The 17,299-nt window shown below is 38.6% G+C and overlaps 1 protein-coding gene across 1 annotated transcript in view; it reads right to left on the bottom strand.

Annotated features, from left to right (window-relative positions):
- Positions 1–533: 533 nt before the first annotated feature.
- The window catches only part of LOC149822678 (LOW protein: exocyst complex component-like protein), a 46,772-nt gene continuing 30,006 nt past the window's right edge, over positions 534–17,299 (bottom strand). The window contains exons 6-7 of the mRNA XM_089981212.1: positions 1,072–1,208; positions 534–989 (exon numbers count right to left, since the gene is read on the bottom strand). Coding sequence (XP_089837338.1) covers positions 758–989; positions 1,072–1,208 — 369 coding nt within the window. The 3' untranslated portion in view covers positions 534–757. The remainder of the gene's footprint in view (positions 990–1,071; positions 1,209–17,299) is intronic.

The raw sequence follows: 17,299 nt of genomic DNA, 5'->3' as shown, positions 1-17,299 counted from the left end.
TCGTGACCCATGTTAGAGAATGACTCTTTGAACAATCGATGGATCAAAAAAACAAACACAAAAAAAGCAAAAAGAAAAAACAACTACTCACGATTTGTTCAACAAGAATTGTCTATGTCCACCAACACACTAAACCTTCTTCTTTATTGATTGAGATACAATTTAAGAGCCGGATTGTCTCCTTTAAATAAAAGGAGTCTCCAAGTTTTACAAAGAGTCTACTAGTCTTGTTGAATATAACAAGGAGTCTACAGTAAAATTACAGAACTACCCTCCAAAAATCGTTTTGGCTGATGCACCCGAACCCCCATCTTATGGGTAGAGGGCGCGACACCCTTATAACTTACCGCAAATTTGGATCCGCATAAATTAGAGATTTATATCAGGCTCCACGCTCCAACAACCCAGTCAACCACTTGAACAATAAAACATCTATGGAATCCACACACTGACCCTCATATTGAAAGAACTGTGGGGCCACATGGATATCCAACAACATTCCGTGAATATGCAATAACATTGTGACCATATTCTTGTGTAATTTTCGCTGGCTGGAAAGAGGTATTTTGTTGTACAAAATAAGTATAATATTAAAGGCTAAAATAGAGTCTATGATCACAGGCTACAACAACTGGACTTGAAATACCCACTGAAAAGTACAATGTTTAACATGAGCAAAATTGACTGTACATTGCTCTTGTGATGAAGGCAACACTCACCAAAAAATAGCTGCCTAAAATAGGAGAGCAAGCGATTTCTAAACTTCAGGGTCTGTGAAATACGCTGGACTTTCATTTTCTTCCATAGTAGCTGATGCAAATGATTCAGCAGAATGAATGCTTGTGCTCACACTAACATCATCTGAATCAGAGTTTTCCAGAACAGCATGTATATGTTCATCAATTTCTGATGACTCAAATGTACCCATAAGAAGTTTGTGCATTGCTGACTTGGCAGCTTCAATAAACCACTCATCTTCAGGAAGCGCGCTGAACATAATGATTTCCTTGAATTATGAGAAACCAGATTTTTAGAAATAAGATACATGAAACAAATTAAACAGTAGCATACCTTTGAGGATCTATTCCTTTTGCAGAAAAAGTGCTTATAGCTCGGTCCATGATAGTTGAGGCAATCTGGTGCACATTTCGAGATGGATAGCCCCCGCATACAGCAATTTGAACAATAAAATGCATATCAAAGATGAACTGAAAGGAACAATTCAAAAATTACTGGTTAACGAGCTGAAAGAAATTGAACAAATAAGCACCATTAATTGTCCCAACTTGGAGCAAATATGACCCCATAAGCAACTAAAATGTGGGAAATAAATTTGGAGTTATTGTTGAGGTCAATAAGTTGGTGTAACAGTTAATAAATAAAATTTATCAAAATATTTTCAAGTCTTAGGGAACACATAAATAGAATCAGTGTATTATTCTTTAATCAGAACAGAACGAGATAAAATAATGACATACAAATCAAATTCCCCCATGTAATTAACTGAAGATTTCCAAAATTAATTAAAGGCTCTGTTTGGAAGCCCGTATTTACCCTGGATAGCCAAATCCTGGATTTGGAAAATCCAGGATTTGAGAGCCACGAAATTTGCCAGATCCTATGACTATTTGGGAATCAGTTGCAGTTGGCATCTCCTTGCCATCTACCAGCCCCCAAACAGCCCATGGCAAAAATATTTGGCAAATAGCCAATACAAATCCCATTTTCAACCTTTTTTTCCTTTGTTTTTTCTTTGTTTTATTATCCCAACAGCATTACAAACAACATTAGCATCATCATTATGCATGTCAACAGCCTTACCATCACCATCATCGTTTGATCACCACAATCATCATTATGTATGTTAATAGCATTACCAAAAAGATTGCCATCATACACCACAATCAGCAGCCCGTCCCCCACTACCATGTACTAACAACACCATCGCCATCGTCTCCGCTTTTTTAACACAACCATCCTGATCATAGATGGGCAACAATACCATTTTCTCTTTTCCAGTGATTCCACGGGGAAATTGATTAGGCAAAAAGAACTGTCAGATGAGACAGTGGGAAGGGAAACTCGCTATCTCCACTTTTTGTACACAACCACCATCATCATAGATGGGTATCATCACTAATTCTCATTTTCCAGTGATTCCATGGGGAAGTTGATTAGGCAAAAGGAAGAACAATCAGATGAGAGAGAGAGAAGAGTTACTGGCCAAGGTTCGACGAAGAAATCTCAAGTGTTGATGCTCCACTATTTTCCGACAACCCTATTGCTGGAGTTACTGGCCACAATATGATGGAGAAATCTCAAGTGCTGATGCTCCACTATTTTCCGGCAACCATATTGCCGGAAAATGCTCATAAAGAACATGGGGGAAGAGTAAAAATTTTCCAGCAATGGTGGCTAGAAAATGGAAGGCGCCATCACCGGTTCAAAGAAGTCAAGCTCATCCACCTTGTGAGGTGGGGTGGTTAGGGAATCGTGAAAAGCTGTGGAACAGTGTTCAAAGGGGCAATGAGGATGAATTTTACATCCTTCCAAGGATTTAGTTGAAGTCTGCTCACTGTATTTTCCAACTAAGGCAACCCACACAGCGGAGATCGGAACAGATTCTGTAAATCCCCGCCGTTGCGCTCTCAAAACCAGCCCCGAAACAAAGCCTAAATGCGAACCAACAAAGCTTTCCAAATAATTTACTTTATTTCATCCACAAAAATGAATACAAACGCATATATTAGATTGTGAGGTTTGAGGTGGTCGAATCTGGATCTTGATCCAGATCCATATCACTCATGTCACTGTTCACGATGTTACTGTTCACGTCTCCTAGTTTCCTATTGTATTTTATTATATATTGTGTTCCTAAAATACCTTTTGTTAGTCTTCTTGTATTTTGTGTTAATAAAGGTGTTTTAGTAAAGATGTATTTTAGTGTAAAGTGAACATAAATAGTCACAATGAGGCACGGTTTTCTCAAATTGAGAATCGTGAGAGTTTAGCCCAAACATTTCTCATCTGTTTTATCTCTGCAAGAACCACAGAAAACCTAAATCTAATATGGTATCAGAGATATGATCCAGAGTGGGGCTAGAAAATCTTCGTGACCTTGAAGATTCGATCTTTCTTTCTCTAGGTAAGAGTTGAGTCTTCTATTATTTTCTCTCTTCCTCTCTTTTTTTTCCTTTTCTCTCAAATTTGTGTCTCTTCTCTTGATTCTTGATTCTTGATTCTTAAATCATATCTGCGTATTTCTTGACTCTTTCTTTACTCCCTAAGATCTTGGATTTGAAATCTCTTTTTATAAATTTTGGTTTGTTTGTTTTTTGGGTTGCATCTTTCTGGCCGAACTAGATTTATTAGATCCGAAAAACAGATGGACGTCACCTAAGGCCAACAATTCCTATTTTGCGGCATTCAACAAAAAAAGAGACCCCAAGTTGAACTTGACACGTGATTTCATTAAGATATTCTATTTACAGCAACATATCTGATTTACTGTTCACGTTCCTTTCTGCAAAAAAAAAGAGGATCTGACTATTATTGTTGCCAATTACTGTCGCTAATTTTTTGCATCTTGGTTATTGATTATCTCATTTTCTTCTTTAATCATTTACTGCCCTGTTTTGTTCCTTTTGCGTTGATTCTTTATTCACTTGTCATGGATTCAAGTTCCTCTCTGCTAACCTTCTTAGCTAATTAATTTCTGAAAATTTGAATAACTCCAACTACCTTACCTGGAAAAGACAAATTATTCCTTTTATTAGGAGTTAGGATCTCGCTGGTCACCTCGATGGATCAGTTGTTGTTGTATCTGAGTTTCTTATGCAGGAAGATGAAGATGACAAAGGGGTTGTAAGTGCAACGAGAACCGTTAGGAATCTAGATTATGTTAACTGGATGAAGAAGGATCAAGCCTTAGTGGCCTACATCACTTCAAACTTATCTCGGGAGTATTGGTGGGAATTCTAGATGATTGGTGTTGAAAATAGGTGGTTTTTAGTTTAAGTCTTTTTATATTAGAGGTTTTTTTGAAATTTTGTTTTCATAATGGACTTAGATGTAATTATTCCTTTTAGCCTCTCTCTATTTAATATAGAGAGAAGCCCTAATCCAAGTAACGAAATTCTTTACTGTGCAACCGACTCTCTCTCTCTCTCTCTCTATACACAGGTGGTTGTGCATCGACCTTCCTTCTACATGGTATCAGAGCTCTCGATCTCGGGAGCATGATCACGAGAGGACTGATCTTCACCAACGAGAAAAAAAAAACCCGACTGCGTGAAATCAGGTTTGTTGTTGCACGATTGTGGAAGATCTGATAACAGATCTGGGATGTTACCCAGATCTGTCGTCAGATCTAAGGATGGGGCTCCCAGCGAGGATTTCCTGGAGTCGTAACCTCCTTTTCTCCTCAGTTTGGAGTTCTTTTTGTTTTCGTGATCTCCTGTCGTGATTTCCTGAATGTTGCCGAGTTCTGTTCCAGCCGTGACGTGATTTTTGGTTGTTGACGAGTTGTGTTCCTGTTGTTGCGTGACTGCCGTGATTGTTGTGTTGTTGGTTGTTCCTGCTGTTTGGGTCACGCAGCAAGTTTCTGTGTTGTTGCGTGCCTGCCGTGATTTCATTTTTCTGTGCTGATTGCGTGCCTGCCGTGATTCTGAAATTTATTTCCTGTGCTTGTTGCGTGTGATCGAGATATGATTGATCTATTTAATTGTGCCCTGAAGACTTATTGGCTGTTATGCCTTATATGTTTGGAGAACAGCAGTTGTCGTGATCATCTGTTTTGCAACTGAATATTATCGTTGGTCGTGGTGTGTTTGGGCGCAGCAATGGTCGTGATCCCCTGCTGTGTCGAGTTTTGCTTCGTGCTGTGTTAGTTTAAGTTATCCCTTTGTCGTGAAAGCAGCAGGAGTGATTCCCTGCTGGTTGTGGGTTGTTTTTTTTGGAAACAGCAGGGCTGATTCCTTACAGTGTTGGAAAATTCTACTTGAATACTTGTTGTTCAAGTGAGCAGTATGGCTGAAACTTCGAAATGTGATTCTAAAATGGAACATATTGGGGAGTATAAGGCTTTTGCCAACCCCTTCTCGTACGGCTCTTCTGTAAGGTTGAATGAAACCAACTATGCCAGGTGGTCCAGAACTTTTATGATGTCGGTATCTGGACATCGTTGAAAACATGTTCTGTTGGAAGACGAATCCCCTGAAAAATTGGGAAAATGTTACTTGGGATGAAGATAATGACATAGTTATGTCATGGATCATGAATAGTGTCGAACCCCATATTGCAAATGGATTGATCTACTATAATACAGTCAAACTGATGTGGGACAATCTTCGTGATACATACTCACAAGAAACTAATGTGAGTCGTATCCTGCAAGTAGAACAGGAGATATATAATTTGCAGCAGGGAGATCAGACCTTGGCCCAATACTATGCCTCTGTCAAAGCTGTGTTTGAAAGACTTAATGCTCACAGGCCTCTTTGTTGCTCGAAGCAAAATGATCATCAAGAACAAACCATAGTGGATCGTTTTCTTACAGGTCTTTCTTCAGAATTTTCTGTTGCAAAAATTCAAATGTTGACTGGATCAGATGTTCCCACTCTTGTTGATGCATACAATCGTCTGAGTAGACTTGTGATCTCTCTGCCACAATCTCAGCCTGTGACTCAGTCATCTGCTCTTGTTGTCTCATCTGGTTATGGGCGTGGAAATATCCAGAATATCAGAGGACGAGGACGTGGTATGGGAGGCAGAGGAAAGCTTCAATGTACATTCTGTGGAAAATCTGGACATTTAGAAGATCGTTGCTGGGATAAGTATAGCCGGCCAACCTCTTCTTCATCAAAGTCATATGCTCCTAAAGCAAATGTCACTACTCTCGAGGCAACAAAGGCATAGGAAAATATCTCTGCAAATGACAGTAGTATCACCCTCAGTCGTGCTGAATATGATGAGCTTATAGCTCTTCGTCCTTTGAGTTTCACCCCTCCTGTAGCTGGTGTTGCCTATTCAACCGGAAATCATCTTCATCCGACTGACAGTAAGTGGATTATTGACTCTGGTGCATCCAGACATTTGTGTGGAAATTCACGTGTTTTTTCAGATCTAAAGGACATTAATGCTCATCTAGGAGTCTCATTAGCCGATGGGAGCTCCTCCCCGGTTGTTGGTCAGGGAAATATTTTTATATCCTCCTCATTACAATTGCAAAATGTTCTTCATGCTCCAAAATTTCCTCAAAGTTTACTCTCTGTTAGTTGCCTTATAAAAGAACAAAACTGTAGAGTAATATTTGATCCGATGGGTTGTCATTTTCAGGATTTGCTGACGGGGAAGAAGATTGGTGGAGGCTATGAAGAAAATGAAGTTTACTACCTACATCATCCAATGGGTAATGTTCATGCTGCAGTGGAACATTCATTCAGTCCTGTTCAGTGACATCGTCGTCTTGGTCATCCTTCATTGTCAAAGTTTCGTTCGGTCTTTCCTCAGATTCTTTCCACCACATCATTTCAGTGTGAAGCATGTCAGCTAGGCAACCATCATCAAAGTTCGTTTCCTTCGAGTCAGAGTCAGTCTAGTAATAAAGTCTTTGAACTTCTTCATGCAGATATATGGGGTCCTAGTAAGATTCCTACTAGGACTCAGTGTCGATACTATCTAGTTATTGTTGATGACTTCTCTAAGTTGTCATGGGTGTTTTTAATAAAAGAACGATCTGAAGTTCCAAGTATTATCAAATCCTTAATTCTTGAAATAAAAACTCAGTTTGAATCTATTGTCAAGATTGTTCGCACTGATAATGCTCTTGAGTTTAAATCTAAAGTTCTGTTACAATTTTACCAAGATCATGGTATTCAACCTCAAACTTCTTGTGCCTATTCACCTCAACAAAATGGGGTGGCTGAGCGAAAACATAGGCACATGCTTGATGTTGCCCGAACCATTATGATTCAATCTAATGTTCCTGCGTTATACTGGGGTGATGCGATTACCACTGCTTGTTACCTGATCAACTGCATGCCTTCTTCTTCCGTGGGTGATCAAATTCTATTACATATTCTAAAACCCAATACCCCACTCTTCTCTTTCTCGCCCAAAATATTTGGATGTGAATATTTGGATGTGTTTGTTTTGTACACAAATTTGGCCCTGACCGTGATAAATTAGCTGCTCAAGCCACAAAATGCATATTTATAGGTTATCCCAAAAATCAAAAGGGATATGGATGTTATGATCCCATTTCTCGCCGAGAGTATGTCAGTGCGGATGTATCTTTCTTGGAATCCACTCCATATTACTCTATTTCTGGTTCCCCGCTGCAGGTTGATCCAGCTGAGTCTTTTTCATTACCTATACCTCCTCTTCCTTTGGAATATGTGCCCTCATTACCGAACCAAACTTCATCCTCTTCCAGATTTAATAATCCTCCATTGGTATATGTGCGTAGAGCTCCACCTCCGCAAGAGCCTTCATCTTCTTCTTCTCCTGAGGTAAGTTCTACTGACAATAGTGATCTTCAGGATGATGATAACAGGCCTATTGCTCTACGAAAGGGGACACGACAATGTACCTTATATCCCATATCTCATTTTGTCTCTGATGCCAGAATTGGAAATCAGATGAAGTCTTTTATTTCAGCCTTATCTGCTGAAACTATTCCTTTGAACTATCAACAGGCAGAATTTGATAATCGCTGGAAGCTGGCTATGCAAGAAGAAATGAATGCTTTAGTATCTCAGCATACATGGGATCTAGTTGATTCCCCAGCAGATATTGACATTGTTGGATGTAAATGGGTATATACAATAAAGTACAAATTTGATGGTTCTATTGAAAGGTACAAGGCCAGATTAGTAGCGAAAGGGTATACTCAGACATATGGTATTGACTTCTTTGAAACCTTTTCTCTTGTTGCACGGATGGGTACCATCCGTCTTGTTCTCTCAGTAGTTGTTCAGCATGGTTGGAGCTTGTGCCAATTAGATGTGAAAAATGCATTTATATATGGGGATCTATCTGAGACCGTTTACATGCAACAACCTCCAGGATTCGAGGTTGAGGGGGAGTGTCAGAAGGTGTGTAGATTGAGAAAGGCAATTTATGGCTTGAAACAAAGTCCTCGTGCATGGTTTCAAAAGTTGTTTGAAGTGATGTCAAGCTTTGGCTTTAATAGGTCAGCAGCAGATCATACACTATTTATAAAGAAAACTAGCTCTGGCATAGTTGTTACGGTGGTATATGTGGATGACATCATTCTTACAGGAGATGATGTGAAAGCTATTGAAGCCACAAAGGCTCATCTTCAAAAACACTTTGTTACAAAAGACCTTGGTTCACTCAGGTATTTTCTGGGTATAGAAGTTGCCAGGAGCCGTGAAGGGATGGTTTTGTCTCAACGGAAGTATGTTCTTGACTTATTAAAAGAAACGGGCATGTTGGGAGCTAAACCAGCAAATATTCCCATGGACCATAAAGTTCAGTTGTTTGAAGAAGGGTCAAAACCAGTTGATAGCAAAAGCTATCGCTCCCTAGTAGGGAAGCTATTATATGTAACTGTGACCAGGCCGGATATTGCTTTAGCAGTAAGCAAAGTTAGCCAGTTTATGGACAAACCAACTGAGGTACACTGGAATGTAGCCATAATGATTCTCAGATATCTAAAATCCTCTCCTGAAAAGGGGTTATTGTTTAGAAAAGGTGGAACTCTGGAGATAGTAGCCTATTCTGATGCTGACTATGCTGGATCTGTAGTAGATAGAAAATCTACCACAGGATTCTGTGTGTTTTTGGGAGACAACTTGGTTTCCAGGTCGAGTGCAGAATCAGAATATCGGGCTATGGCCCAAACAACTGCTGAATTGATGTGGGTTCGCACTGTTCTTCATGATCTTCAGGTGAAGGTTTCCTCTCCAATGACCATGATGTGCGATAACAAAGCGACAACATATATAACAAACAATCTTGTCTTTCATGAGAGAACAAAGCACATTGAGGTTGATTGCCACTATATAAGAGATATGATTCAAGCTGGTCATATCACTACCAAATATCTAAAGTCGGAAGACCAAGTTGCAGATATGTTTACAAAGCCTCTTGCTAGGCCAAATTTCTCAAAATGTTGTGACAAGCTGAGCATGATTGATATCTATGCTCCAGCTTGAGGGGGAGTGTTGAAAATAGGTGGTTTTTAGTTTAAGTCTTTTTATATTAGAGTTTTTTTTGAAATTTTGTTTTCATAATGGACTTAGATGTAATTATTCATTTTAGCCTCTCTCTATTTAATATAGAGAGAAGCCCTAATCCAAGTAACGAAATTCTTTACTGTGCAACCGACTCTCTCTCTCTCTCTCTCTACAGGTGGTTGTGCATCGACCTTCCTTCTACAATTGCATTGCGATGATGTTATTGAATACATTACAGCAAACCAACTCACAAATTTCAGAGGCCAAGATCATTTATTTGAAAAGAGAATTTCATATGTTGAAGGAGACATCCATGTCTATTATGGAATATTTCAATAAGATCAAGTCCATTATAGATCAGCTAGTGTTAATTGAATGTCAAGTGTCAGAGAAGGACAAATTTCAACAAGCTCTAGTTGGCTTGGGACCCGAATTTCATGTGTTGTCTACTACTTAATAGTATACTGAGACCGTTTGTACTTTTGATGACTTGAAAGCCAAACTCCTCAGTTATGAGTTGTCGTTGAAGGGGATGTCAGATACAGAAGCAGATTTTCATGATGTGTTGTTTACGGGATCCTTTTCAGGCTGTTAACATGGAGGAGGACGTGGTAGAGACAGAGGTTACAATCAGGGAGGCCGAGGAATTCTTCCTACTCCCAACATCCCTCTAGGAGGAAGAGGTGTTTTCAATAATAACATTCCTACATGCTATATTTTCAAGAAGAAATGACATGTAAAAGCAAAGTGTTGGTTCAAAGATGATCCGAGGTATAACCTTGAAGCTAAGGGCAAATATTTACCTAAGGATTAAGGGCAAAACAAGAGGCAAATTGGCCCTGACAAAAAGCTTTTGTTGGCTGCCCTTTTCAGACTCAGATTCAAGCAAAACGATCAGGGTGTTTGATACGTTAATTTAAAAGTTGTCAGCCATATCACAAGTGACACAGGTAAATTCTTCGAACTAATTTCTTATTCTGGTAAAAATAACATTGTTACTGGATATGGTAGACGTCACCCCATTACATACTCCACAGATATTGTCCTTCCTTTGTCTAAATCACATTCTGGCCAGTTGTTTGATGTATTGTGTTCCCCTAATATAAATAAGAATATAGTCGTTGTTTCTAAGCTCGTTGATGATACCAATTTGTATGTTGAATGTACTCAATCTTCTGTGTATGTCAAAGATCTTTAAACGAGGAAGACGTTCACTGAGGGAGAAAAATGTGGCAACATGTACGTCTTCAAAGAAGATCCCTTGACTGCTCGAGCTACATTGGATAGTCACCCAAAGCTTGAGTTTTCTGCGTGTCTTTAACTATTTATAGACTGAAGCAAGCTTCAAGGTCTTGGTTTGAGAGTTTTTCGGTTGCAATTCAAGGCTATGGTTTTACTCGATCCCCATTAGATCATTCACTTTTCATTTACAAAGGTAACAAATTTATCATTGTGTTACTAATTTATATTGATGATATAATTGTTACTAGCAGTTGTAGTAAACATATTGAAGAGATGAAGAGGTTCTTGCACAAAAAATTTAAGATGAAAGATCTTGGTTTGTTACGGTATTTTCTTGGGATAGAGATAGATCAGCAAACTGATTCCCTTATTTTAACTCAGCACAAATACACCATGGATCTCCTAGATAAAACGGGCATGAAAGATTGTAAATCTGCTACAACCCCAGTTTTCATTCATCAGAGATTGGGCGCAAATGGTGGAGAATTGTTTCATAGCCCAACACAGTTCAGAAGCATAGTTGAAATGCTGCAATATCTCACTTTCACTCGTCCAGATATTGGTTTTGCTATTAATCAGGTGCAGTGTTGTGAAAAGCGTTGAGGCGTAGAGAGGCGCTCCACCAAAATCTGAGGCGAGGCGTAAGCCTCGAGGCGCAAAGCGTAAGCCTCAACAAATTTTTTTTTAAACTTAAAAAAAACTATAAAAATGATCTAAAATTATAAATAAATAAAAAATGCTTTATTGATGAAGCAACAACCAACGAAAAATAAAAAATCTCAAATAAATACGGAAAAAATATGAGATTAACATGTAAAAGTAATATTAATGCAAGAACTTGATCTATGTAAGTATCTAAGAAATAAAATATGAGCAATCATTCAATAAAAAATTAACATTAACAACAAAATGCATATTAGCACTGACAACATCATGTCGTAATTAGAAAATGCATGTTAACATTAACAACCAAATGTTAATATATTTATCCAAAACTCTTTAAAATGAAAGTGTTAACATTCATAATTACAACTCAAAGATACAAAAAACATATAAATGGCCATAGCTCTATAATATGAATTAGGGCCTAGAAGAGGCTGAGTTGTTTAATTGAGAGAATGTGCCCTTCTCTCAACTGGAAGAGGCTGAAAATAGCTGGAAATTTTGGACTTTGTTTATAGCTTGCAGAGTCCCTGTACATCATTGATTTGTTCGCAATTTTTTTTTCTCTAAGAGAAGTGAATTTTAAAATCTCCCTAAGAATTTCTTGAGACCAGTGGAGCATGCACAGGTGCACAGACAGCTTCACGACATGCTCACAATATTTTCCAGGAGAAATGAGTTTTATCCCTAAATACTATCCTGTCAAGAATTTCCTGAGAACATTAGTGGGGCATGCACATATGGTTGTGGCTGTGTTTCAGCTTATATTCTTATTTGTACTTGCAGGATGGTGATCCAAGACTTTCTTGCTTTGGTCTTATGAAAAATAGCAGAGATGGAAAGAGTTATAGCAGGAACCTTGCTTATACACTGCCAAAATATTTACCAACTGGTAGCTGATTTCTTGGCATGGGGTTGTCTAATTGCTGGTTGCTTGCCAACATTTTTCTCAGAATTTATAATTGTTTCCGTAATGCTGGCTAGTGGCTACCATCATCATGTTGGCATATCGTAGATTTTTTTGTGAGAGACGAGAGAGAGAGACAACGTACCTATTTTCTGGGCTCAACCTCAACCACGAGAGAGAGCCTGCGTGTGAACGACGAGAGAGAGAAGCTGCGTGATACACACAATCACATACATGAGAGACGAGAGAGAGTACAGGCATGTAAGAGACGAGACGAGAGAGAGTACAGGCATGTGAGAGGGAACATACCTATTTTCTGGGCTCAACCACGAGAGAGAGCCTGCGTGTGAACGACGAGAGAGTGAGAAGCTGCGTGAGAGAGAGAGAGCAAGGTTTTAAAACCCGTGACTCGGAACTCGACTCGTTCTTTATTGACTCGTGACTCGGCGGGTCAACTCGGTGACTCGGACCGGGTTTTGTTAACTTTTGATTTTAAAACAAAGACAATATATAAATTGTCATTTAAACATATAAAGGTTTGTAGAATGACTTAATTAATAGTTTAATTGATTAATAAGTAAAATAACATCAAGTAAAACTACTCTTAATTCAAATCTCACATTTACTAAAGAAACTACACAAGCAGGAGCAAGTCTTTCAAGACAATATATTAAGAATGACTTAATTACTAGCTTCAAGAACTTTAATAGCCATGCTCGATCATGGTTTACATCCTGAATATATGGTCATAGTTGTTGTGTTGCAGGGCCTCATAAAATCCTTGCAAAATTTTGGGAACATTGAACTTTATCTTTATATTTGTAAGTGTGTTTCTGATGTAGAGTTGATTGGACCATGCCTTATATATCTGCACATAAATGCATATAAGCTTTGGATAATGAGAATGCTGTGATGTATATATGTTATAATGATAAATGTGGGCATTTTATGTTGTTGGTTTTGAACAAGGTGGCTGCCAACTATTGTGTAGGTCTCAGAGATGGTTGCATGAGGGATCAGTTATGTTAGCTGGATTAGTGGATTCACTCTATGTTCATTGAGGGGTACTGGGTTTGATTCCTTACCTGGAGCTACCAAAAGGAATGAATGATTGACAATTGGACATGTGAAATTTGATTGACTTTTACTAATTTTGTGATTTTATATTAAGTTGGTAAGCCTATTGTTATTATGCTATTTGTTCTTTGAAAAATGAACACTTACATATGAAAAAAAATGCCCATAGCCTTTGAAAAATGAAAAAAGAAAAAAGTGCCGAAAACTCGCTCGAGTCAGCCCGAGTCAACCCGAGTCAGGCCGAGTCAACCCGAGTCAGGCCGAGTTTTCGCAGAACAAGTTTAGCTTACCGAGTTGACTCGTTGGAGGGTCGAGCCGAGCCGAGTCACCGAGTTGACTCTGCGAGTTTTAAAACCATGAGAGAGAGAGAAACAGAAAGCAAAAATAAAACCCTAATTAAGGTCGGGCGCTCTTTGTTTATACCCCATTTTTTAGTCAAATCTGGGCTTTGACCCTAATTTGACCACCAGCAGTAAAGGCGTATACGCCTCATTGTGAGGCGCGCCTCGCCTCGAGGCCTGCGCCTCAAGGCGTATGAGGCGCACTGTAAAAGTATCTTCAACAAGATACTTTAGTCGATAACACAACAACCTTAAGAATAAATGTGTGAACATACACACCCAAGAACACTTGTGCACAATAAACACAACACACCGAATCACAAATGTGCACTTGTACCCATAAGTTTCATAAACACTAAAGAGGTTGGGCTATAATCCCAAATCCCTTCCAGAAATACAAGAGGAGCTGCCCATATAAATAGGGCTTGGAGGAGGCCTTGGGAGGGGCTCCACATAGTCGTTGGAGCCCCTCCAACGGTCACAAATGTGACCGTTGGAGGGGTCCAACGACTAGTGGGTTGGGCCCCTCCCAATGCATGTACAATGCATTAAATGCAAAAAACAAAAATACAAAAAGAAAAAGAAAAAAGAAAATACAAAAAAACATATTCTTGAAAAAGAATATGTGTAAAATTCCTAAACTACCCTTACTATGACTATATATATTTTATATATATAATTGGTAAATACATATACATATATTATATATATGTATATGTATTACCTTATATATATAAAATATATATACGAAATTACAAGTTTGATTACATAATTTAACACCCCCCCTCAAACTTAGGGCAAGATGACCGATAGTTTGCCAAGAAGGAAGTTGAACCGCGGAGCGCACAGGGCTTTAGTAAAGAAATCGGCCAACTGATATTCGGACGTGACATAAGGAAGGTCGATAACTCCTCGGAGATATGCTTCACGAACATAGTGACAGTCCATTTCGATGTGTTTTGTCACCTCATGAAAGGTGTGGTTCTTTGCAATGTAGATTGCACTTTTGTTGTCGCAACATAGCTTGGTGGGTCCTTTAATTTTGATCCCCATGTCTTCTAGCAGTTGGTGAATCCAAACAATCTCCATGGTAGTAGTGGCCATGGCACGATATTCAGCTTCAGTTGAGGAGAGCGACACATTTTGTTGCTTCTTGCATCTCCACGAAATTAGTGAGTCTCCTAAGAACACACAAAAACCAGTGGTGGAGTGACGGTTATTTGGGTCACCTCCCCAATCTGAGTCAGTATAAGCAATCAATTTTAAATCAGAGGAAGAGGACAGAAAAACTCCCTTATTTAGAGTACCCTTTATGTATCTTACGACCCGTAAGATGGCACTCATGTGAACGGATGTAGGCGCATGCTGAAATTGACTTGCAGTATGGACTGCATGGGATATATCTGGTCTGGTAATACTCAGATACATCAGAGACCCTACAAGCTGTCTGTAAGGTGTAGGATCCAATAGGGGAACTCCATCATCAATTTTCATCTTTGCTCCTACTACCGCAGGAGTTTCACACAGCTTCTCATCTGTAATACCTGACCTGTCAATGATCTCAGAAGCAAGCTTAGTTTGAGATAAGAAATATCCTCGAAGAGAGTATGCCACTTCAATTCCCAAAAAATAAGTTAAAAAACCCAAGTCAGACATTTCAAATTTATCTTTTAAGATAGATTTTATACTTTTAACCCCGTTAGAATCACTCCCAGTGATGAGCATGTCATCAACATACAGAAGTAAAATAACAATCCCTGCATTGGATTTTCTAACAAATAGAGCAGTGTCAGTAAAACAAGAGGAAAAACCATTCTCAATCATAACAGAGTTAAATCTATCATACCAAGCCTTGGGAGCTTGTTTTAGGCCATAGAGTGCTTTCTGAAGACGAAACACCTTTCCCTTAGGAGTCTCCATTCCAGGAGGAGCATCCATGTAGACTTCTTCGCTTAAATCGCCATTTAAGAAGGCATTTTTCACATCCATTTGATAGATGTTCCATTTGTTGATAGAGGCAACGGTTATAAGACATCGAACAGTGACCATACGAGCTACAGGAGCAAAAGTTTTTTCATAGTCAATACCATATTCTTGACTATATCCTTTTGCAACTAAGCGAGTTTTATACCTTTCAAGGGATCCATCACTTTTAATTTTTACTTTGAAAACCCATCTGCACCCTATTGTTTTCTTGCCTTTAGGAAGGTTTTGGAATTCCCAGGTTTTGGCTCTTCTCAGAGCCTCAAGTTCATTGTCCATGGCATTAATCCATTCAGGGCATTTACGTGCTTCTTCAAAATTTCTAGGTTCTATATAAGAGTGGATGGCACTAAGGCAGGCTCTATATCTTGGTGAGAAAGAGTCATAGGAAATGAACCTAGAAGGAGGCCTTCTACTTCTCTCAGTTCTACGAGGGATCACTTCATTCTGAGAGGCACTGGAACTGGCATCATTATATCTGTCAAGAGCACTCCTAAAGTTGTTTTGATCTCTATGAGAGTAGGTGATAGGGTCTCTAGGTAATTCAATAGGTTGATGTGACGAAGGAGACAAGGAGATGTTTTCCTCGGTTTCAAGTTCATTTGGGTTATCTTGATCTGACTCATTATCACTAGTATCATCGTCCTTATTCAGTAAATCAAATAAAAAAGAGTAATCCATATTTTCATTATGGGGGTCACATCTTTCAAATCCACTAACATTTTCCAAAAAACTCACGTTCCTGGAAACATACAACTTATCACTTTTGATATCATAACAACGAAACCCCTTTTGGGTTTCAGAATAGCCAAGAAAGGCACAAGGAATGGCCTTTGGAGAAAGTTTGTCATTCTTATCAGTAAGAACAAAACACTTACACCCAAAGACCCTTAACCTGCTATAATCAGGTTCCTTATCATAAAGTTTTTCAAAGGGAGAAATTTTGTTTAAATTTTTCGATGGAAGTCGGTTTATGAGATAGACAGAGGTAAGAGCTGCCTCAGCCCAAAGATTTTTTGGAATGCTTTGAGAAATGAGCAAAGTCCTAGTTGTTTCAATGATGTGCCTGTGTTTTCGTTCGGCTAACCCATTTTGTTGAGGGGTTTTTGGACATGGATTTTGGTGAAGAATTCCAAAATTTTCAAGATAACCCTTAAATTCATTTGCGAGGTATTCTCCTCCAGAGTCAGACCTAAAAATTTTTAAACATCCATTGAATTGATTTGAAATCATCATGTGAAAATTTTTAAAGGTTGAAAAAACTTCATGTTTATGTTTAAGGAAATAGATCCAACAAAACCTAGTATAGTCATCCACAAAGATTACATAATATGAAAAACCTCCTTTAGACATTACCGGAGCCGGTCCCCATACATCGGAATGGACAATTTCAAATGGTTTTGTCGTAAACATGGATCTTTGAGGAAAGGGCAAACATTTCATTTTCCCAAGAATACATTCATTACACAAAAAGTCACTTTTACAAATATGTTTAACAAAAGGCAAGTACGAGATTTTAACAATATTGGGATGACCCAATCTCTTATGCCATACATGAATGTCTTTGTTTTGGACGACGTTGCAAAATTGACTCTTGGGAACTTGAAGAAAATCTACGTAGTAGAGGTCTCCTCTTCTAGAGCCTTCCCCAATCAATCTCCCAGACTGGCGATCCTGTATCCAACATTTATTAGAAGAAAATTTTATATCGCAACCATGGTCCGAGAGTTGGGAAACGAAAAGAAGATTTAGGTTAAGGTTTGGGATAAAACGAATTTTTGGAACAAAGAAGTCTTGTTTTTCAAAATTACCTATTCCTTTAATCTCAAGAGATGTACCGTCCGCGGTTGATACAAAGGATGGAAAAGCACTTTTAGAAAAAT

This window comes from Nuphar pumila, chromosome 11 (genome assembly GCF_984573655.1).
Source record: "Nuphar pumila chromosome 11, dmNupPumi1.hap1.1, whole genome shotgun sequence".
Taxonomy (NCBI): Eukaryota; Viridiplantae; Streptophyta; class Magnoliopsida; order Nymphaeales; family Nymphaeaceae; genus Nuphar; species Nuphar pumila.
This window is presented reverse-complemented; position numbering and strand designations above follow the sequence as displayed.